We start from the raw sequence: 24,192 nt of genomic DNA, 5'->3' as shown, positions 1-24,192 counted from the left end.
CTTTAGACAACGCTCATCAGAGCGTGTGGCTTGCTTGAAGCGCACAATGTTGCTCGCATGTGGCAGTAAGTTACATGCGGGACTTACGATGCTCGACGATGGGCTACGTGCAGCGATGTTCATGCATGACGCTGTCATGGGTCGGCAAAGGGTGGTGAATGATGGTAAGGCATGGCTTGTAATACCTGTTGGAAGCCAAGTCCTCTCGCACAATAGTGAAGTCCATGTTTTTCTGTGGAAGGGCATCCACTGTGAACAGGGTATGCTCTCTATCATAGGCCAGTTCTTTGACAGAGCATCCTGCTTTGTATGTTTGATATACACGTCAGATGAGATCTCTGACTTGTATGTTTGATATACATGTTGGATGAAGTCAAACTAACTTCTCTGAGTGGTTTCACTTCGTCTTTTGACCTGTAACCATCCTCTTACTCGTCAGATGAATTGAAGTTAACTTCTCCAAGTGGTTTCGCTTCTTCTTCATGAGGAGAGTATTTTCCTTGGCATGTAGGCATATTCTTATCCTCAGATGCAAGAGAAAATCTACAGACTTTCATTTGTAACCGTCCACTTATCCACAGATGCAAGAGAATTGTAACCTCCCTAGTAATGGGCTTTTTAGCTTGTAAATTGTAACTAGTTTTTGCTGCAATAAAAAGAGTTAGACTTTGTTTGGAATGTCTTGCTTAATTTTACGTTGAGCCCTTTTCCTTTGAATACGCATCATAGATAATACTTCTTTAGGTATCGCCCATTGATAGGGGGCATTGCCTCCTCCCCCTCAGGATTTGCCACTATATAGGCTCCATTTGGTGAGACCTTTTTGACTATAAAGGGACCTTTCCACTTAGGCTTAAAGTTCCCTTTATGTCGATCATGCATAGCAATAGGCCTCTTGATAGCAAGAACTAGATCGCCACGGGTGAATGAGCAAACCTTGACAGACTTGTCAAAAGCCCTCTTCATTCTCTTTTGATTGAGTTTAAGGTTATGTTGAGCCTCTAGCCTCTTTTCATCGAGTGCATCCAATTCTTGATACCGAAGTTTGACTCTCTCATCTTTGGTTAATCCTTGATGTATAGTGACGAGTAATGAAGGAATCTGAATTTCGAGGGGGAAAACTGCTTCACCCCCATATACCAAAGAGTAAGGAGTTGAATTAGTAGCATTTCACGTAGTAGTACGATAGGCCCATAGTGCTTTGGGAAGCTTCTCATGCTAGTTTTTCCTTGTCTTTGATGCTGAATTTCTTAAAACATTGCATAGAGTCTTATTGAGGGCCTCAACCAAGCCATTTGATTGAGGGTGGTACATAGTCGAGTACTTCCACTCAAAACCAAACTGATTAACCAAGCGATCAATATGGTGGCTCCGAAATTGAGGACTGTTGTCAGATATTATCCAGTCGGGCACTCCTAATCGATACATGATGTGATGTCAAACAAAGTGGGCCACTGTAGTCCCAGGAACTTGCTTAAGGGGGACCGCTTCAGCCCATTTAGAGAAATAATCTGTTGCAGCTAGAATAAAAACATGGCCCATTGCCGAATGAGGGTCAATAGACCCTGCGATCTCTATACCCCATTGTGAGAAGGGCCATGATGCAATTGTAGATTGTAAGGGCTCTGGAGGCTGGTGAACAAGGCTCGGGTGTATTTGGCACACTTTGCACTTTTTAGCATAGTTTAAGGAATCGGCAATCATGGAAGGCTAATAGTATCCCAACCTGCGTAGTCATTCATAGAGCTTATGACCGGACTGGTGTAGTCCACAAATGCATGAGTGGACTTCTTCTAACACCTTATTTTCTTCTGGGACGTCCACACATCTAAGAAGAATACTGTCAAATGACCGTCAAAAGAGGGCATCTCCTTAAAGGAGGGTATACTTCGTAGACATTCGACGTATGCTGTTGCGTTCGGCACGATCTCTTGGGAGCCTACCATGTTTTAGGAAACTAGTGATGGGCTCTCTCTAATCTTCTACTTGATCAATTTCTACACATATTGGGTCAAAAAATCCTGGTTCTTGATTTCTACCCTTAGCTCCTTGACTCTGTGCCATTTCTTGTTCAGTCTTAATTACTTCCTTAGCTGATAGAAGCACTTCAAATGGATAAGGACACTCTGGGAAGATATTTCTCTTGTCATTTGCATCGACCTCGGTTCTTAGTTCATGTGTCTTTATTCTGCCACCCAAACAAGCGTGGGTCCTGATGAGGACAATTGAATTGTAGCGCCGAGTTTCACAAGTGCGTCGTCAGCTTGCGAGTTTAGCCTTCTGGGGATGTGACTGAGGGATACATCCTCAAACTTGGCCATATATGATTTTGCAGTATTGTGATAAGGCTTGAGAGTGTCATTTCTCACATCATAGATTCCTTTGAGCTGCCGGATAACCAACTCAGAGTCACCATGGATCTTGAGCTGCTTGAAGTCTAGGTCAAAGGCTATCTCTAACCTAATTATAAGGGCCTGATATTCTGCCTCATTATGAGAACTGGCTTCAGCGAGAGAGAAAGAAAGTGGTAGTACTCCTCCTTTTGGAATCAGGAATTCCACTCCGGCTGCTCCTCGATCAGATTGAAGTCTCCATCAAAGTACATTGCCATGCATGAAGAAGCTCAACACATAACACTTCTTCATCAGGGAGGTCACTTGATAAAATTGGTCAAGGCTTGGCCCTTGATAGCCTTTTATGGGACATACGTGATGTTGAATTCCATCAGCAATAATGCCCACTTAGCAAGGCATCCTGACAGGCATGGGCGTGTCATAAGAAACTTTACAGGATATGCTTTTGATATAAGTTTCACTTCATGACCAAGTAAGTAATGGTGGAGTTTTGTACTGTAAAGATTAGGGCCAGAAGCACATCTTCTCAAAAGGGGGATAATTCTTCTCGGCCCCTTGCATCATTCGACTGAGGTAATATAACACAGTTTCTTTTTCCTCGTCATTGTTTTGTGCCAACAATGCCTCGAGTGACTTGTCCAGAGCAGTCACATATAGAAAGAGAGGTTTTCTCAACACTGGTGTAGAGAGCGCTGGAGGGTTGAGTATATAATGCTTGATGTCATCTAGGGTTGCCTGACATGCTTCATCTCAGATGAATGGGGTATCTTTCTTTAGCAAGTTTGCGAAGCGTTTACAACGACCCGAGAGGTTTGAGAGGAACCTGCAGATGTAAGTCAACTTCCCTTGAAGAGAGCGCAGCTCTGGCAATGTAGTTAGTGATGACATTTCTTGGATCGCCTTGATCTTAACTGGCTCAACTTCAAGCCCTCGATGTCTGATAATGAACCCCAAGAATTTTCCAAAACGCATGCTAAAAGCGCATTTTAGGGAGTTCATTTTAAGTTGATTAAGGTGCAACCGCGTGAATACCTTTTCAAGGTCTCTCATGTAAGCATCCTTCTCTTTCGATTTTACCACCAAGTCATCTACATAACACTCCACCTCTTTGTGCATCATGTCTTTGAAGGTGGTCACCATTTCTCTCTGGTATGTGGCACCAACATTCTTTAATCCAAAAGGCATCATTGTGTAATAGAAGACCCCTTTTGACGTTAGAAATGCAGTGGCCTCTTCATCTTTAGACGCCATCTGTATCTGATTATACTCGGAGTGTCCGTCCATGAAGGAAAAGATTTGACAGTGAGCTGTAGAGTCGATGAGCATCTCGGTGAATGGCAACGGGAAGTCATCCTTGGGACATGCGAATCACGAAAGTCAATGCACACCCTGATTTGGCCATTCTTCTTCTTGACTAGGACAACATTTGCTAGCCATTTCGGGTACTTGACTTCACGAATGAAGCCTGCTTGTCTAAGTTTGGTCACTTAGGCATCTATCTGCATTTCAAGATCAGCCTTGAACCTCCTCGACTTCTACTTGACCAATTTGACAGTCGGATCAATGTTGAGACGGTGAACGACAACTTGAGGGTCTAAACCAGGCATCTCATGGTAATGCCAAGCAAATACGTCTTGGTTTGCTCTCAAGAAGGTGGTGAAATCTTCTTTATCTTCTGGAGACATATTCACTGAAATGAAAGTGGGTCTGGGTCCTCTTCGTCTCCGAAGTTTATCTCTTCGAGTTCGTCAGCTGTGGTTTGACCGCCTTCTTCCCATTCTTTTGGGGCTTCCTGCAACTCCTCCTCGTTGTTTTCAGAGTACGACCTCAAATGCAGAGACCCATGATCCTGACATCTCCACCTCCGATAGAGATCTAGGGTGGATCATAATTTCTGCACCTTCCCGAGATTGAGGAACAGAAGGATCTTTTGTAATTATAGATTGTTTCTCAGGTTGCAGGAGTTCGAATTGGAGATTACAGGGAATTTGAGTTTCAGCAATGGTGATGCTAAAAGTGTCCTCGTATGAATCGCACGGTATTTGCATGGGTACCTACTGTGTTTGCCCTGCACCGACTGATACTTCATAGACTTGTACCATGTGTGCAGAGCATGTTTTAGGTCTTTCCCTTTCTTTAACCGTTGGGGAGTGATTTTAACGTTGTCACCCTCATTGGATGTGCGTAGGGAATCTTGTAGGTTTTTCCCTTGCTTAGATTGTTGGGACATTGTCACCCTCATTCGACGTGTGCAGGGAATCTTTTAGGTCTTTCCCTTGCTTAGACCATTGGGGACTGCTTTTAACATCATCACCCTCATTGAACGTATTCTGAGTGGAAGATGGCAAGGAGAATCTTCTTGACAGGATGAAGAAGGAACATGGATTGTGCCAGGGACAAAGTTCAGTAATGTTGGCAATGGGGGAAGGGGCCAAAGAAATTCCTGCTCAACTGATGGTTGAGTGGCCTTGTTTCTCCGACAAGCAGCCCTAAGCTTGTGACTCCTTCTGGTTTTCTGAGGTGATGTTTGATTCGTCTTGCTACGCTTGTGAACTGCCCTAGCTTGGCGAGCTGCTTCTCGTCTTAAGGACTTGAGTTTGCTTCGCCCGTGGTGGACTATCCATGGTTGGGAAGTCGAGGGTTCCGCAGACTTTGAGTCATTGATAGGAAGGTCCTGCTTCGGGAGATCCTCTTGCACCGATGGAGCAGTAACTTGGGGATCACTTACTAGGACATTGTAAAATTCATGACATTCCCGCATTTTCTTTGCGAATATATCATGGAAGCTGGTGCATTCCCACAAGTGATGGCCTCTTATCGGGTGAAACGGGCACCAACGATCTTCAGTTCCCTTAGCAAGGCGACGGGGTTGCCTTGCCTGCTTCAGTGTGATTATGCCTTCCTGAAGCATTATAATGAAGAAGGCATAAAGGATATCAGGCATTTTGTCTTCCTCTTAGATGGTTACCTCATGAGAGGCCTCGGCTGCCACGAAGGCCTTCTTTAAGTCTTCAAGCTTTATCTGACCCTTTTACATCAAGGCCTCGATAATATCTTTCAGCATGTAGCAGTCATCTGTGGGATGATTGATCCTCTGATGGTAGGCATAATAATTTGCCTGAGTGTCAAGACCAGCTTGCTCGGGGAACTTGGCATCTAAAAGTTGAATTATATTATGTTCTAATAATAATCGAAATAGCACAGGGACCCATTCCTTCTCAAAGGGGTAGACCTTGTTCCTATGCCTGGTGAAATAATCACCTCGATCAAGGTCGGTCGGTGGGGGTACTCGGTTGTACGACTGTTGTTGCTTATCTACCTGGGGAGTTGTCTTCACTATGCTCACACCTTTGGAAAGGTCCAAAGTTTGAGAGGGAGCCTTCTTTGAATCAGTGACCGTGATGGTTGCACTGATTACTTCTTTCTATTGGCTGCCCCGTGTGTTGTTCCGAGAGCTCCGGTTATTCATTGAGCTTGCAGGCTGTTGTCATGTCCCGCCGGGGTGGTGTGATAAACTTTCTATGCAGACTGATTTAGAGATCAATTCTGACATGAATGTAGGATTAGAGGCCTCGACATGTAGAGCGATCTCGGGTTGCATGTTCCGCACACAAGTTTAGACTACTTCCTTCTCAGGCATAGGATTAGGATGGCGAGCAGCCAAATTTCTCCATCTTGATATGAACTAGTCCACGGGCTAGCCAGGATCTTGAATCAAGGTGAGAAGTTCGATGGTTTGAACCTCTCTCTCAACCTCATAGAAGCATTGATAGAACATTTTCTCCATTTCCTCCGACATATGCACTGAGTTTGGAAGAAGTCGAGCATACCACTGAAAAGCTGGGCTGTCAAGGGTTTCAACAAACTGACAGAGAAGAAGTCTACCGCTAGCCACTGTTTCTCGACATGTTGCTTGAAAGTGGGCAATATGCTGGTTCGGGGACATGGTTCCGTTGAATAAAGGGAACTTCCCTTTCTTATAATCTGAGGGAAATAGGACCTGGTCAATATATGAAGGGTATGGCCTTTGATAAGGCATTGCACCCTGTATCTCTGGAATTTGTCTGTTCTTTAGACTATGGGTCACCATAGCATCAATGTCTGCTTGAGAGATAGGATGAGGAAGGGGGAGGGGCTTGCCTTAGAGGTGCATCATCAGAGTGATGGGGATTGACCTCATGGTTAGCTGACTGGCATGCAACATCTATACGATTAATCTTCTCCATCATCGTGAGCACCATTTCTCAAATTTGTTCATGCGCTCTTCCTACGCGTCACCAGGCTCGCTTACAACCATCACACTGACTATTTCTCGATGGAGGTTAGTGTTAGTTGCAGCTGAGGGTTTGCGAACTTGACAAGTCATGTGCGGTAGATCAGTCATCAGGGGGTCAACATGTCCTGACTGGACCCGGCTCTTGTATGTCGAACGCGTGAGGACCGGTTCTTAAGGGTGTTGGGATCGTGGCTACTGGGTGATTGGGTCATCTTCCACGAAACTAATCACAGTGCAGGGTTCATGGAGTTTCTCTTCAGGCCTTGTCATCTGAAGAGGGTAGAAGGGGTTCAGGGGAAGAGGGTCCTCAAAGCAGGTTGCCCTGATCGCCTTGGTCATTTCTTTGGTTATAATTCGTAGACCTCTATCAAATTTAGCCTTGAGGTTTTGATGGACCTCACGCCAAAACTACGATCTGGGTTGCGGTTGGTCAGCTCTTCTTTAACAAGAGAGAGCTGTCTTCATTAGGTGTGGTAAAGGTTGAGGGCCAGGGACTGGAGTCATCTTAGGTCGGGAAGGATGAAGGACTCGATCTTCCATCAGGTCATTACCCCGAGATCTCTTGTGGGCTTCAGAGATACGACCAAAGTGACGGGGCTGGTTTAGGATGGTACTCTTGGAGGAAACCTTCGCGTACCAAGGTTGAAGGTGCATGCTCGAAGAAGGAGGAGCAAGCAAGAGCAGGGTTGACTCATGAGGAGTCCTGAGTCGAGGGAGAGGGGATGTTTGTGATGGCGACGCATGTGCACCCCTTGAAAAGGGATCACAGGTAACCTGGGGGTCAACTCGGGCTTGAGCAAGTGGTCTGACCTTAGGAGGCCGAGAACTGCGAGCAAGTATCTGTAAGAGAACATGTGAAGACCTGACCCTTATAGGGTGTGATTGTATGTGCTGAGTAGGAGGACGCGGAGGTCGTCTCCTATGTACTCGGGTTGACACAATGACGGTGTTGCCCCGAGTAGTGAGATGCATGTGATCAGCGTGCGTTGGACCTGGCCTTAGACCGTCTGATCCTGGGTGTTGACTTGAGGTAGCACAAGGGTTGCCCCGAGGTGTGGCTCGAGTAGGTGACCCGTTACTTGCTTGGTCCTGAAGTGAAACTCATATCAAAAGCAGATCATGTAAAGTTTCTCATGACACGCCCCTGCTTTTCAGGGCGCCTAGCTAAGTCCGCAATATTGCTAATTGAATTCGACATCACGTATGTCCCACAGAAGGCTATCAAGGGCCAGGCCTTGGCTGATTTTCTCGCAGTACACCCTATACCGGTGGAATCTCTGTTATCGAGCGACCTCCCTGATGAAGACGTGTTATGTGCTGACCTTGTTCATGCGTGGGAATTGTACTTCCACGAAGCCTTCCAATCATACCGAGGAGCCACAAGAATAGTATTCCTAACTCTGAAAGGAGGAGTATTGCCACTTTCTTTCTCTCTCGCTCAGGTCGGTTCTCATTATGAGGCAGAATATTAGGCTCTTATAATCGGGTTGAAGATAGCCTTTGACCTTGACGTGGAGCAGCTCAAGATCTATGGCGACTCTGAGTTGGTTATCCGATAGCTCAAAGGGATCTATGACGTGAGGAAAGACACTCTCAAGCTTTATCCCAATGACAAATCGTATATGGCCCAATTGGAGGATTTATCTCTGATTCACATCCCCAAGAGGTTAAACTCGCAAGCTGACGTACTTGCAAAACTCAACGCTACGATTCAATTATCCTCATCAAGACCCATGCTCGTTTGGGTGGCAAAATGGAGACACATTGAACTATGAACCGAGGTAGACTTGGATCATGAGAGAAATATCTTCCCCGAGTGCCCTCCTTATCCATTCGGAGCACTTATATCAGTTAAAGAAGTAATCAAGACTGAACAAGAAATGGCACGGAGTCAAGGAGCTACGGTTCAAAACCAGCAACTGGAGTTCTTCAACCCAATATGCACGAAAATTGAACAGGTAGAAGATTGGAGAAAGCCCATCACTAGTTTTCTAAGTTTTCTAAAACTTGGTAGACTCTCGGAAGATCGTGTCGAGCGCAACAGTGTACGTTGGATGTCTACCAAGTATACCCTCCTTGAAGGAGATGCTCTCTTCAGGTGGTCATTTGACGGTATTCTTCTTAGATTTGTGGACATGCATGAGGCAAATAAGGTGTTAAAAGAAGTACAGACAGGGATTTGTGGACTACACCAGTCTGATCCTAAGCTCTATGAACAGATACGCAGATTGGGGTATTATTGGCCTTCCATGTTCGCTGATTCCTTAAACTATGCTAAAAAGTACCAGGTGTGCCAAGTACATTCAATTCTCGTTCACCAGCCTCCAGATCCCATACACCCTACAGTGGTGTCATGGCCCTTTTCACAATGCGGTATGAACATTGCAGGGCCTATTGACCCTCCTTCGGCAATGGGCCATGTCTTTATTATAACTGTAACAGATTATTTCTCTTAATGGGCTGAAGTAGTCCCCCTTAAGCAAGTTCTTGGGACAATAGTGGCCAACTTCGTCCGACATCACATTATATACCGGTTTGGGGTGCCTGACCGGATTATCTCAGACAATGGCCCTCAATTTCGAAGTCAACACATTGATCGCTTGGTTAAAAATTTCGGTTTCAAATGGAGATAGACTATGTATCACCCTCGGGCGAATGGCTTGGTTGAGGCCTTCAATAAGACCTGTGCAATGCTTTACGAAAATCAGTATCGAAGACAAAGCAGAATTGGCATGAGAAGCTCCCCGAAGCATTATGGGCTTATCGTACTACAACACGAAATGCTACTGATTCCAATCCTTACTCTCTGGTTTATGGTGTTGAAGAAGTTTTGCCTCTCACAATTCTTATCCCTTCATTACGTGTCGTTGTACATAAAGGACTAACCGAAGATGAGAGAGTCATACTTCGATATCAAGAATTGGATGCACTCGATGAAAAGAGGCAAGAGGCTCAGCAGAACCTCGAACTCAACCAAGGGAGAATGAAGAGGGTGTTTGATAAGTCAGTCAAAGTCTTCCCTTGGGGATTTAGTTCTGGCCGTCAAGAGGCCGATTGTTATGCATGGACGTCGTAAAGGGAAGTTTGAACCCAAGTGGGAAGGTCCTTTTATAGTAAAAAAGGTTTCACCAAATGGAGCTTACATATTAGCACATCCTGATGGAGAGGACGCAATGGCCCCTATCAATGGGTGATCCTAAAGAATTACTATCCATGATGCATATTCAAGAAAAGAGACTCAATACAAACCAAGAAAGACAGTTGAAACAAAGTTTAAACTCTTTTTATTGCATTAAAAAGAAGTTACAAGATATAAGCCAAAAAGCTCATTACTAGGGAGGTTACAATTCTCTTATATCGAAGGAAAAGAAAACAATTGACACTAAAAGTGTCGCTCTTGCATCTGAGGATAAGAGGACAATTACAAACCAAAACTTGCAGTGTTTCTCTTGCATCTGAGGATAAGAGGACGGTTACAGGCTAAAAGAATTGCTCTCCACAAAAGAAGTGCTCTCTTAAAAGAAGCAAACCCACCAAAGAAGCACGCTCATCATGAAGAATAAGCAAAACCACTTAGAGAGTCAGCATCAATTCATTTGACGAATGCCACCATAAGAGGACGGTTACAGGCCAAAAGAAGAAGCCAACCATTTATGAGTCAGCTTCAATTCATCTGACGAGTATATCAAACATACAAAGAAGACTTCTCTTACAAGGAAATGGCCTATGATGGAGAGCATACCATGTTCACAGTGAATGCCCTTCCACAGAACAACATGGACTTCACTATTGTGCTCGAGGACTTGGCTTCCAACGGGCATTATAAGCCAAGCCTAACCACCCTTTGCCTACTCAAGTCAGCGCCGTGCGTGAAAATTGTCGTGCATGGCTCAATGTCGTGCACAACAGTTCCCACATCATGATGCTGACCATGCGCTGGTAAGTGCCACTTGAAGCTAGCGCCGGATGTGTCTTCCAAAGGCTAATGTTGGCTGTGTTGTTAACTCACAACACCGACTGTGTCTTTTGAAGGCTAAGAGCCAGTTGTGCTTTTAAGCCCCCAGCTCCAACTGCCTTTTGAGGGTCAGCGTCGGTTGTGTTAGCGTCGGCTGTGTCTAGTGCCGACTGTGTTTTTAACAAACCCAGCGTCGCCTGTATATTTTAAGTCAATGTCAGCTGTGTTGTGATCCTCCAACTCTCGGTGACTCTTCGTTTCCGAGACCCCTCATTTTTTGGCCAAAGTCCCTTCACCTCCCCAACAATTGAGCGATTCTCAAGGGCAACCGTTCATCTTCTGTGCCGCCTGACACACGTCTCACTTGTGTGAATGGCAACTGTTCACCTTCCATGTGACCGTTCCGCTTCAACGACGGTCTGTTTCCCTAACCCTTCGATTTCCTGTCGGAATTCCCTCCTGCTGCCGAAAAAATCTCTACAACACCACCAAGTTACCGGGAAACCACTTATGTCCCCAGAAAAACTCCAAAAAAACTAGCAGAAATGCCCACTGCTGCACTTCCCCCCTCTTTTACCCTCGCAAATCACGGCTAGAAGCTCCCTGTTGTCTTGGAAAACGCATTGTTTCCACGAAAAAGCTCACAGCAACTTCACAAAGCTCAGAAAAATTCCTGCTTCCTGTCAGAATCCTTCCTTGTGCTCACTCAAGCTCTCACCAGAGATTTTCCTCTCACCGTTAAAAAATTCTTAAGTCTTTTTACCTTCAGTGAGAAATAGTGAAATGGGGTTTTTCCCCCATTATATAGCTGAGCTTTCCCTCAAACACCCGTCACAAACTGGGAACCCCAGCCACATCTAAGAAAACCAAACGTCAATAAGCTGGATCAGGTCGGGCTCAGGCCCGAGCAAATCTTACTGATGCCCATGAAAACCCATCCAACAGAAGCTATGGCTGGGTCAGGCTCGAGTCAGAGCCCGAATACTAATCTACGCTAAGCGCCGACCGGGTTGTTGTAACTACCCAGCGCCGGCTGCTTCCTCAGTAAACTCAGCGCCGACTGTGTCCTCAACAACTCAGCGTGGCCTGCGTTCTCAACGACTCAGCGTGGCCTGCATTCTCAACGACCTAGCACCTATCGTGTGTTCAAGAAATAATGCAGGTTGTACTCAGCGCCGGCTGTGTTTTTAACAAACTCAGCGTCAGCTGATTGTTCAAGAAATAACGGTCACTGCACTTTGTTGTCGACCGTGTTTTAAACAATCTATTGTTGCACACCCCATGCCAAAGCCGTGTGTCCGGTTACTCTTATCCCCAGTCACCTTGATTGTGACTTATTATCCCCAGTAAAGTGGTACCTAGGTCATTCAAACTCAGGCCATGACTTCTCATCCCCAATAGGAGAGTCATACCCGCGTTGCAACTTATTATCCCCTAGTGGAGATAGGGTCATTTTTACTGCTGCAACCCCTAGTGGATCTGCTTCACACCTAGTTCTTATGTCTTCAAGGATATAAAGGGCCCACATTTGTCCTCTTTTCCCCAATAAAGTCATCCTTCCCATCTAGTCTTGCTGGCTTTAATCATTTTATCCTCAGGGAGTCACACTTGCCCACCTAATCCCCAACAAAGTTTGTCAGTTCTCGTAGGGTCACCATCTCCATCTAAAAAGCTCTCTGCTTGTGTATAGGCTTAACTATTTTATCCCCAAGGGGTCAGATTGTTGTCCACAAACCTATCCCCCATGGAGTCTCCACATGGCGACCCAAGCTTTGGTCTGTGCTTCATGACCTTAACTGCACAACTATGGTCCGTGCCACATGACCTTAAACTACACTATCATGGTCCGTGCTACATGACCTTAAACTGTGCAGCTATGATCCGCGCTGCATGACCTTAAACTGCACAGCCCTGGTCTAGTTGTACGAACTTAAACTGCATGGTCCTAGTTGCATGACTTTAAACTGCATAACCACGGTCCAAACTATACGACCATAAACTACCGCGAAGGTCTAGTTGCGCGACCTTAAAACTACATGGTCCTAGTTGCATGACTTTAAACTGCATAACCACGGTCCAAGCCATATGACCCTAAACCATAGCGCATGTCATGACTACATGACGATAAACTGCTTTGCACAGGTTCAGGAGGTATGACCATAAACTCGCCCCCACATACACACCACACCTTTTACGTGCATCTTCATGCACGTCTTCCCTAAACAATCTGTTGGTACGCGTGCACCACTTTCACTTTCTCCCCAGTGAGTCCATTCATTTTATCATTCTCCACCATTCCCCAGTGAGTCTCACCCGCGCTCACAAAAAGGTGAACCATCCGCTACCTATACTCATTGTAAGCTAGTGGGTCACCATTTTTCACCAACCTTTCATACATCATCTATCTTTCATAGGTAGCCTTGTATCATTTTTCCCCAAGTAAGTCAAACCACTACCATACTCACTCCATGGCCTCCATGGACTGTCGTTCATCACCATCATCATGGTCCAATTATATGACCTTAAAACCATAGTGCATGTCCTAACCGCATGACGTTAAAAGGCTTCGCGCAGGGCCCGAAGGCATGACCTTAAACATGTCTTCACAAAAAATAATAATAATAACGGACATGGAGTATACCTTAATAAGGGAACGTCATGAGTAAAATGATGGATGGGCATGGTCATGAAACCATGAGTAAAAGAGTTCCGTGAAAATAAAAGCCCGGGCACGGTGAAAACACAAAAGGGTACTGTGAGTAAAAATTGAAGAATAAGGGTGCACATGGTCGAAAGGTCATGGGTAAAAGAGCCCTAAATAAAAAGGATGTTGGTGAAAACCGTCTCTACGGCACCGCATCCTAAGTTCAAGTGAAAATCTGCGAAGGACGCGTGGACCAATAAAGAGGTTGATGCAGCACTCGCCTCAACAGACGGCTTCAGCCCACACTCAAAAAGAAAAATCCCTGGTGTCACAATACCAGGACCCTAAAAATACGAGCTTCAAGGAAAAGATTCCGACAACCTGAGCCCAATCGCAAAAAGGACTCAAAGGACAGAAGATTCGTCAAGAAAACAAGACAAGCCTCATGAAGAAGAGCATCATTCCCACGAGCTAACAAATACACTTCAAAAATGCTAAAGGTCACTACAAAGGCTAGAAACTGACCAAGCCAGGGTGAACCTACCAGAGATTTCAGTCTGCCTAGCCACAATTCCCTCTAGCTGATAGGCCCAGATTTTCAGGACTGACTAACAAAATGCCCCCGACTGGACCCGACAGCTGGCTCACGAGGTATCCTGATTGTCAAAAGTAAACTTGATGTAGCAGCAAATAGCGCCGACGAAAGGCTCTTCAGCAAACCATCCAGAACAAACAAACAAAGGAAATCATTCTGATAAACCAAAAGACTCCCCAAGCAGCCATGACTTTGGAATTGCTAAGTAAGGACCTACACAGCAGTGGGTACTTATACCTAAAGTTGGTCACCTCGATAAACTGAGGTACCCTACCCGCTAAGGAACAATTGGTGCACGATGCAGACGAGCGCCGACCAAAGGCTCTTTTGTTGTCTATCCAAGACAAAGAAACTCAGACCAAATGGGAACAATGCCCTTCGACATGGCACTCAATTGCCAGATAGGCCTGATTCTGACTGACCAGGTCCGTACAAAATCCTCAGCTGCAAAATCACAAACAGTCCACACTAGTGTGAATCTGCTCGGCATTCACGTGATCCTGTGGCTAGGAAGAAAACAGTAATAAAGCCGAAGGAAATTTTCTGAATGTTGTCCTTCTCGCTTCTCTCGAAGCACAAACATTCAGCGGCGCAATATGTTTGAACGCATTTTCAGCAGCTTGGTCCCTGATGCAGAATAAAGAGGAAGTAGGTCAATAAAGCATACAAAATAGTGAAAATTTTGATAGTCTCAGAATGGCCCCAAAATTGGTCAAGATCTTCATCAACACCCCAAAAGGCCACTTGCCAAGTTTCATCATGATCAGACATGTCTAACGTAGTGAACACAAAGAAACAATTTTGAAAAAATTGGCCTCTAACACGTTGAAATGGACCCCGTAGCTACAGTTATATTTTTGGTAAGTAAAACAACTGTAGGACCACCACCATTGGATCCGAAACTGTAGTAAACCCTTGTAGGTCAAGTTTCGACATAATCAAGGTACTCCAAGACAAAGTTAGGGGTAAAATACTGAAAAGGGGTAGGCCACACACTATTCCCATGTGGCCACCTTGCACCAAAACACCATTAAAGGTGGTTGTTTTTATAGTCGCGTGCAGTGATTTTTTAGGCCCATATCTCACTCGTTTTGAGTCGAATCGTGCTCAAATTTTGTGAGCGCATTCGTCTCATCAAGATGAGCGTTTTGATATGTGGTATGCCCTGTGATGATGCCCCAGCAAGGAGAAAAACTAAAGAGAAGTTGCTAACTCGTGAAGAAAGTTATAGAAAATTCAGCAACAGCACGCCTCACTCTGGTGACCAAATCATGACGCTCACACACCCAATCGACATGAAACTAATTGCATTATGTGCATAAGATTCGTTGCTGTCTTTGGCCCGAGCCTCACGTCCGATGAACAATTGGATTTCACACACAAAGGCGTCGAAGCTGTTGTAAATTTCGACCACCGGATTTTAAGATTCCGATAAAAAACTCAAGACGACAAAATTTTCATCCGAACATGAAATCGAGCTGCGTTTGTTACAATGTGATAGTGATGGCATGCTCAGTGTGATTCAGCAAAAAAATAGACTAAAAACATCAAGGAATGAGCACACAATCGATCCAAAATTTTCAAGATTCATCCAAAATTCAAGTCTCATGATCATGGCTTAAAAACATGATTCATGGCTCGAAGTTGGTATCAAATCAATTTTCATGCCAACCCCTACAAGAAAACAATTATATTTCGATCAAACGGGTATCAAAATAACCCCAGATCAGTCATGGAAGATCACGTAAGTTCTTGGGCAGCAGCAGTAACTGTTCTGAAATTCCACACATTGTTAAGCAAGGGCAAAACAATCATTTTGCACCCATTTTTAGAATTTCTTTTAATTCAATTAAATTATAGTTGTCCTCAATTCTAAGTAGTTTTTGGGTGTCCACCCATGTTTGGGCCCAATTCTATATAAATATGTAAAATTTCATTGTAGAGCACCCTTGGGTTTATTCTTCAATATTCAATAAAGACTTCATTTTTGCTTGAATTCGTGGGTGCGTCTTGAAGAAAGAGAGGAGAGAGAAGAAAATGGCTTGTACCCCTTAGTAAGATAACTTTCTCTCTCCTCCCTTCTTTTTCTCTCCTATTCCTTTTTCTCTCTCGTCTCTTTCTCTCTCTTCTTCTCATATCTTTCTTTCTCTCTCTTTCTCTTTGTTTCTCATCTCTGTCTCTCTTTTTCTCTCTTCTTCTCATGTTTATCTCTCTTTCTCTCTCTTTTTCTCATCTTTATCTCTCTTCTTCTCATATCTATCTTTTTCTCTCTCTTCTTCTCATCTCTCTCTCCTTCTCTTTCTTCTCTCTCTAAACATGGCTGGTGATGTTAGCGCCACCTGTGTCCTTCTCTCTTCTCTTCTTCTAACATAGCCGGCGATGCCAATGCCGCCAATATCCTTCTCTCTCTTCTTCTAACCAAGCCGGCGATGCCAACGTTGCTTGTGTCATTTCTCTCTTCTCTTCTTCTAACCCAGTCGGTGATGTCAGCGCCGCCTGTGTCCTTCTCTCTCCTCTTCTTCTAACCCAGCCAACGATGTTACCGTCGCTTATGTCCTCTCTTCACTTCTTCTAATCCAACTGGCGTTGCCAACACCACCTGTATCTTTCCCTCTCCTCTCTTCCTAACACTAGTTGGCGATGCGTAGTGCGCCTGTGTCATCTCTCTCTTCTTTGTCTAACCTAGTCAGCGATGCATAGCGCTGCCTATGTCATCTCTCTCTTCATTATCTAACACAGCCGACGAAGGCCTAGTGCCTTCTGTATCTCCTTTCTCTCTCTTCTCTCTTCATGTCATAACCGACAGGGACTCATCGTCGACAAATTTTCTTTCTTCTCCTCCCATTGTTGTCTGCGTGTTTGGTCCTTCCTTCTCTCTTCTCTCACACTCTTCCCCTCCTTTCTTCATCTTCCTGTCCTTCTTTATATTCTTTGTTTCTTCTCTTATCTTACTTCTTATTCTTTCTCTATAATCTCCATTCTTTCTATTATTCTTTTGTTTGATTAAGAGGGGTTGAGATTAGCATTTCATGGCAGTCTTGTCGTCTAGCCATAATGTTGTTGTGTCAGAATTACTGTGCCCCTTTTATTGCCATGACAGACTAATCATCATGTCTAGCTAGTTAGTATTGGTATTGACTTTTAATAGAAATTTTGTTGAGCTGGTCTGAGTTACCGAGCGCGTTTTACTGCCACATCAGGCCAATTACCTACCAGCTTAATCATCGTGTTGATCTCCCCGCCTAGTCAAATTCTTCTCTTCCCCATCTTTCTTCTCTCGTTATTCTCTTCTTCTTTTTGAATGTGCACACTTTTGTACCTTCACTTGAAGGTGAGGTGAGGTCTGTTGAACCACCGGTCTTATAACATTTTACATATATGTGTGATTGCAGAAAAAAAGATAATACAAGCCAAGGGAGGCAATTCCGAACCAGTTTTACAACTAGGTGCTTTCTTTGTGATCTAAGATGGTACACATGCAAGCTAACCCAAGTAAGTCCCGAATCCACCTTAAATTTCTCTCTCAGGTAATACCTGCCCTTGTTCACGAATGAGGTTCCCGAGATAGAGATCTCAAAGTCCCTGGTCTCCCTGAAACCCAAGATGTGTGCCGCCCAATCATAACTAATCAAGTAGTACCTTAAAGAAATTGTAAAGACTCTTGATATTGGATAAATGAAATGGTTGTTCCTTTTGGATTGATATTTGTTTGACGAATGGATTTATTCTAGTTTTCTTTGGTGGTTTGCTCTCGATTTCATGTTTTTATGCATTGAGCCACTCCCACCTGAGTGATATTTGCGACCTCCTGTCGCGATCTCGCGCTCTGTCGCCCTCCGACAGTAAGTCACACCCCTCGAAATTTATATGATGAGAATAATGAGTGATGCCTTGTAAAGTAAGTGCCTATCGAAAACCTCAATGGTCTCTGGGGACCGTGTGGGTGAGTATGAAAACATTACGAAGTGGATTCACCCACTTGTCATTGCCCTTCCCTCTGAAAAATAGTAGAGGTCCTAAGCAATAGGATTGGCTTAGCCCGATAGATAGGGTTTCTACTTCGGGAGTGGGTGAACTAAGGAGTGAGTGGGTAATGCTTGAATAGTAAATGAGAATGATGATGATTACAATGATTGCAATGATAATTATGATATTTGAACATGATGCGTGTAATTGATGCACTGATATGATTCCTGATTTACATGACAGTAGCATTGTGACTTCTTATAATTGAATGAACGGCTATGATGCATGAATAAACTCATTAATGATGCATAGTAGTTAGATCTACTTACTGGGCTTTATAGCTCATCCCCCTGTATCTCCCCTCTTGTAGATTTATAGCGTCCGGCCGAGGGCCAAAAGCTCGTGTTTTACGGTTGAGAGTTGAAGTCTTAATTTCAATTGGGGAGAAACTCAGATCTTGTAGGTGGTTGTGCGTTTCTAGCCCTGCATTTTGTTTATTTTGAAAAGTATGTGTTTTTGGGCCTTGGTGCCCAGACTCAAGTGTAATATATTTTGAAGAACTTTATGTAATGCCCCTTTTTATGATGTATGGGTTCTCCAAATTTTACTTATTCACTTGTACCCGGAATTGTTGAATTAGTTATTTTCAATGGTTTGCTCTGTTTACCGCTTTATTAAAGCATTGAGTTCACTTCGACCTGGGTGACGCATGCTACATCAAGGTCACGAACCCGCACCCAGTAATCCTCCATTGAGTACGGAATGGGGGTCGGGGATGGGGTCGTGATAGTTATAGTATAAGAATAGCCAGGATAGGATTCTTGGCCAGCATTCTGCTTTACATTTAGAGAGAAGTAACATCCCCAATCATGAGTTATCATAGGTAAATGAGTGAGAATGGGAAATGGAAATCATTATCCCGAATAGATACTTGAATGTTTCCAGAATGTGGCATAAGAACTTACGTGTCTGCCAATCCTTTTGAGCAGGAATCAGAGTTGAAGTAGGAGTAGGGAATTGCATTTAATTTTGGGATGATTTATGGTGTAGGGTTAGACATAGGTTCACAAGACTTTATTGGTTGGCCACGACTAAAGAAGTGAGGGTTTGTGACTACTATGAAAAGTGGGATAAACTATACAGTGCCCTGTGTTCTGATGGGATCTAGCTGATCATGTTAGGACAATGTTCACTTTTTTGAAATATTTGGCACCTGCGTACATCCCCAAGGAATGGAGTAGATCAACTTGTCTGGAGAGATGATCATAAGGATTGTTCTCAATTAAAATGTAATACTTTCCATTGTAGACCAGGCTCCCACCCAAGCATGTAAGAAGTGGAATAACGTGTAGTATGCGCTGGAAAGTTGAGGAGAATGGTAACTTTTGTACACCATCCTTTGTGCACAATATATGAAAATACATCTTTAGATTCTTTGAAATGAACTGGATTCCTCCAAAATCAGTAAAAAATGTGCTATCTATGTGGAGTTTTAGCCCTTTCTCACAAAAAGGAATGATCCTACGAGTCTTTAGCACTGTAGCTATTCTATGGAGCATTTTGCTTGCGTGAAATAAGAGAAGTTTTGAAGTGAAACACATTAATTCCAACAACATTGGTGAGAGAGTTACAGCAACGGTTTTTGCTGAGTACTCACTGTGGTGGAATTTAAAGGAACCTGTGCGCAAGATCTAGTTAGAAAGTGGAAGTTGGTGGTTGGGTGGCACAATGCCTTACATGAGAGTTGCACCAACCATCAGAATGATCACTTGAGCTAAACTTTAATGGTTGTTTATTGGGAACCCAAGTCCCACAGGAGTCGGAGAAGCTACCAAAGACAAATTGAGAATATTCAAACTATCAATGTGGGTCCTTCGGGTATTGATGATGCTAATAGGACTGAGGTGATTGCCCTTCTCTCAGGACATTTCGTTCCAAACCATTACAATGACATAACTTATAGGGCCATAAAAGGAGATCCTATGCATGTCATCCAAGTGGGTCAATAACAAAAGCCTGTTCCTATGGGGTCTTGTCAAATACTGTAGAGCATATCGATATCTTTAAGGGGAAGATGGTTATCTTTCATCAAGTGCAGAGGGTGGCAAACACTTTGTAAATTCAACTACACACATCGGAAATGCAATGTACATCAGATAAGCAAAAAAAAAATCTCCTCACATTAATCTCCGACGCTTTCCTTCACGTCTCTTTTCTCTATATTGTGCATGTCACAAAATGTATGCTCCTCCGAGCAACAACTTGAAGTGAATATATTACCATTCAAAAAGGGGGAAAAAAAAAAAAAAGGAGAAAAAAGAAAAGAATCCTTGACTATGATTGTTGTAAGGTCTTTAAAGTAGAAAAGCAAACCCTGGGTTCTCAAGCCCAAAAACGTTTTACACGAGTTATTTAAAACCATCCTAAATGCATAGGCAACAGCAATTAGGTAACTGAAACTCTAACGAAGACTTCCAAGTTGTAAATTACAAGGATTGGCGAGGAAATGTAATTTGTATTTCAAAGAGGACTATGAAGACTGGCTGCTCCACTCCAAGCATTTGTTAATTTATTTATTACACATAGGTATCACTATTCAGATTTCCGAACATTTGATAAAATATTAGCACTTCCCCACCTTTTATGTCATGTTACCAATTCTAATACAATCTAAGTTTCAGTCAAAAATAAATAAAATCATAAATTGGGGGAATCTTGCTGCTGCACTCATCTCAATTCCTAGATAAAAATCAGATAAGGATACACACATCACTATCAGGCGATGTATATTAGAGGCATAGAGCTCCAAACCTTCATGTTCCATTTTGATTCCTAGCTTACATAACTGAAAAGGAAAACGAAACAAAATTAAGTATTGTAGTTACTTTTCAGCAGAACAAACTATCAATACGCCATGCAAGGTAGAATCTTAAAAGATCTTGGGATATATCAATGCAAAACAAAAATTTGTAGTACACCAGCTAAGTTAACTCAAAGCCATTTCATGATTTCTCAAAACAATTAGCCCCTCAATCCCAACACTGTTCAGATGGGAGTGAAAGAAATAGATAAACCTTAGAAAACATGTGCATACAAACATATCAAGGCAGCAGTACAAAGAAATGCAAGCCGCTTTATTCCCTGTCCTTTATTAAGTTATTGATCATATTGACCAAGGGAAGAGTTCCCTTTGCCATAATCTCTAACCTAGAGCTATTAGAGGCATGTGAGAACAGAGAAAGGCCAAACCATAAAAGCTCAGGAAGAAACAACCGTGAGGATAAAAACCCATGCCAATAACGAGGCTCTAGATCGAAAAAGGCATTGAAAAATCTCCTTGTACCCACTAAATCAAGCTTGAGCAAGATATCCATACCAAAGCAAAAGAACTCCCTTTGCTTTCTTCTCTCTATAGGCCACAAGTCCTTCCAAACCTTCGCCGACAAATCGTCCCCCATGCCTCCTCCTTCTGAATCAAGATACTTAGCTATCGCATTAGCTACAACTGGGGCAGCTGCTAATGTCCTGGCCACCATATACCCAGTTGAAGGGTGAACCATACCGGCAGTTCCACCTATCCCCACAACTCTTTGTGGAAGAACTGGCAAAGGACCACCCATTGGAATTACACATCTCTCATCCTCTTCTATGCTCTTAACTCTAATTCCCAAGTGCTTAAATCTAGCAACCATCCTCTCTTTAATATCTTCCATGGCCAAACCAGGCCTAGCAACCAAAGAAGTCTCCTCCAAGAAAATCCTATTCGATGAGAAAGGCATGGCATAGAGAAAAGTAGGAATTTTATTGTTTCTCTCTCTTAATTCTTTCTGTCCACTTAGATGAGAATCCCTCCAATCCATGAATACCATCTTATCCACATCAAATGGGTGCCCTTCTACCTCTGCTAAAATCCCATAAGCCACTTGGTACCCAGGATTATAAAGCTTATCATATTGAACCAGGCACCTTGAGAACCCTGTTGCATCCAAAACAACCTTAGCATGGACTGTAACTCCATCATTACAAAACAAAACTGACTGCGAATCTTCATGAACAACCTTATATACCTTTGCTTGGTGAAATTTCACACCATTGAGAATGCATTTTTGCATCATTTTGGATTTCAATTGTCTCCTATTGACTCTACCATAAGGTCTGTCAAGGAATTTCGTGTTGGTATCATCTATGAAAACAACTGCACCAGACCAGGTGGTATCAAGGCAATCTAAGAGATCCATGGCCTCGAATTCATCAACCCAAACACCGTAATTATTTGGCCAAACAAGAGTTGGAGATGGGTCAATAGAGCACACAGAGAGGCCAGCCTCGGAGACCAATTGAGCCACTGCAAGACCAGCAGGTCCACCCCCCACAACCACTAAGTCCATTACAATGTTCTTCAATGATGGATCGAATTTTGGGAGCTCAAACGCTAAATTCTCCTTCTTTATCTCAGGAACAAGCTCTAAAAGAGCACTGCAGGCTCTTACATGACCATCCAGGTAAAATGGCTTTTTGCGTTGTTTTGGGTGGGCTTGAGATGCTGGTTTCTCAGACTTGAGAGAAGAAAAGATGGGCTTCTCAGAGAGGTAATGAAATGGGTAGGATTGATGCCCACGGTGTGTACTGATGATGGTATCCATACAAATCAGGAATTGGGTTTTCTCCCAAGTGGGTTATAATTCAATCAAAATGTAGATTATATATAAACAAAGAGAGAGAGTAAGGGTTCAGACTTCAGAGAGAAGAAGTTTTACAGTTTGGGGAAAGAGGTGAAGAGCTTACCGATAAGAAAAGAGTGAAGTGGTTGGTTGCAGAAGTAAAAAAAATCGAGGGAGTGCGTTTCAGTTTCAGGCACTTCTTCCTTCTGGCGATTAGAACCGAACTGCAACCTATCATTCACAGAGAGAAAGAGAGAGAGGTACGCTAGTGAAGAAGATAATGGAGACGTAACAAGAAGAAACATAAAAGAAAAGCAGTGGACCAAAGCTCTCGGAAATTGGTGCACCCTGACCTGCCACCACTAAGATCTAAAAAGACCACAAAATTTATTGGGAGAGTATACTGTGATCCGAAGGGTAGAGCTTGAGACTGGTCATGAGCATCATCACTGTGTAGTCAAACGATGAATGGCACCCACATGGTCATGTCTAGCACTAATGGATCCTTATCTTTCTTGATCTCTTTGGATTGGACGGTTATGATGCGTATGAACAATCTCATGAGCATGCATATGGCTTATGCTACGCTTTCCCCAAGATGGATTGCATATCTAACGCCCTAATAAATTTGCCCAAACTTCTCTTCCCTCTAATTTGTCTCGATTATATTTTGGGAAAAAGTTTATGCAGAGTCGAGGCTCTAAACAATCAAATTAGAGCTTAGCTCAAAAATTTAACTAAAAGAGATTGATCGAATGCCCAAATATACTCAAATTGATCATTTAGACATAAATAAGCATGGACATGAGAAAAAAAAAGAATTTTCAATTTGGAAAATAGTGCATATTTGTAAATACATTTTTGAATCATCAATTTTCAAAATTTTCATAGATCTGCTCAATTTATATTTCAAAATTTTCATAGATCTGTTCAATTTACACTATTTTTTAAGCTTTAAATTTATAATTAAAGGTGAAAATATATTTTAAGGCTATCACAAATATTTTTAGAATTGAAACCACATTTCTCAACATTATTTGATGGTGAGTTTTATTTTAATTGTTTAGAGCCTTCAATATGTTTTAAATATAATTTGATTCTAATTTTTAGGAAATATATTTAATATAAAATTCATGAATATGAATTTTTTTAAAAAAAATAAAAAAATAATTATATTAAAAAAATATTTGGACTGTTTGTTACACTTATGTTTTTTTACTTCTAGACCGCATATTGCAGAAAGCCGCTTTTCACGGAGTTTCAGCAGATGTGACCTTCCGTTTTTCAAATCGCATGGTCGACAAATTGCTATCATTCTGTTTGAAAAACAACTACGGCATACTCTCTCCCCTCGCCTAAGGTCCCCAAATCGGGCGGCTGGATTCAAAAATCTGAAAACGTCGTTTCATGCATGCGCCATACGGGAGCACCCCAGCGTCCCCAGGTGTCCCGCTCACTACACTCCTCTCTAACTCCTTTTTCTCTCTTCCTTTCCCTTTCCCTTTTCTCTCTCTAACTCCTGTCTCTCTCTTCCAGCCCTTTTTATCTCTCTAACTCTTTTCTCTCTCTAACTCATGTCTCTCTCTAACTCATTTCTCTCTCTACCATCCCCTTTTTATCTCTCCCCTTTTTATCTCTCTAACTCCTTTCTCTCTCTTCTTCCCCCTCTCTCTCTCTTCCTTTTTATCTCTCCCCTTTTTATCTCTCTAACTCCTTTCTCTCTCTTCTTCCCCCTCTCTCT

At 43.0% G+C, this 24,192-nt stretch overlaps 1 protein-coding gene across 2 annotated transcripts; it reads right to left on the bottom strand.

Moving 5' to 3' along the window:
• Positions 1-20,285: 20,285 nt before the first annotated feature.
• LOC18429822 (lycopene beta cyclase, chloroplastic/chromoplastic) lies at positions 20,286-22,684 on the bottom strand. 2 transcript variants are annotated; one of them, XM_011623495.3, is made up of 2 exons: positions 21,167-22,684; positions 20,286-20,635 (listed from the first exon to the last, which is right to left on the bottom strand). In XM_011623495.3, exons 1-2 carry the CDS (start codon positions 22,431-22,433, stop codon positions 20,628-20,630), a joined length of 1,275 nt encoding a protein of 424 aa, XP_011621797.1. In that variant the 5' UTR covers positions 22,434-22,684; the 3' UTR covers positions 20,286-20,627. The 2 variants fall into 2 exon arrangements, with proteins under 2 accessions (XP_011621797.1, XP_006839161.1); XM_006839098.4 differs by lacking the exon at positions 20,286-20,635 and having other exon boundaries at positions 20,715-22,684.
• Positions 22,685-24,192: the final 1,508 nt, after the last annotated feature.

The sequence above is a fragment of the Amborella trichopoda genome, chromosome 1, assembly GCF_054954075.1.
Source record: "Amborella trichopoda isolate Santa Cruz 75 chromosome 1, AtrichopodaSantaCruz75HAP2 v2.0, whole genome shotgun sequence".
In the NCBI taxonomy this organism is placed as follows: domain Eukaryota; kingdom Viridiplantae; phylum Streptophyta; class Magnoliopsida; order Amborellales; family Amborellaceae; genus Amborella; species Amborella trichopoda.
Note: the sequence above shows the minus strand (reverse complement) of the source record. Positions and strands in the feature narration are given on the sequence as shown.

Excerpts from the sequence above, each read along its gene's own strand:
- LOC18429822 (XM_006839098.4), bottom strand. The coding sequence starts at position 22,433 with ATGGATACCATCATCAGTACACACCGTGGGCATCAATCCTACCCATTT.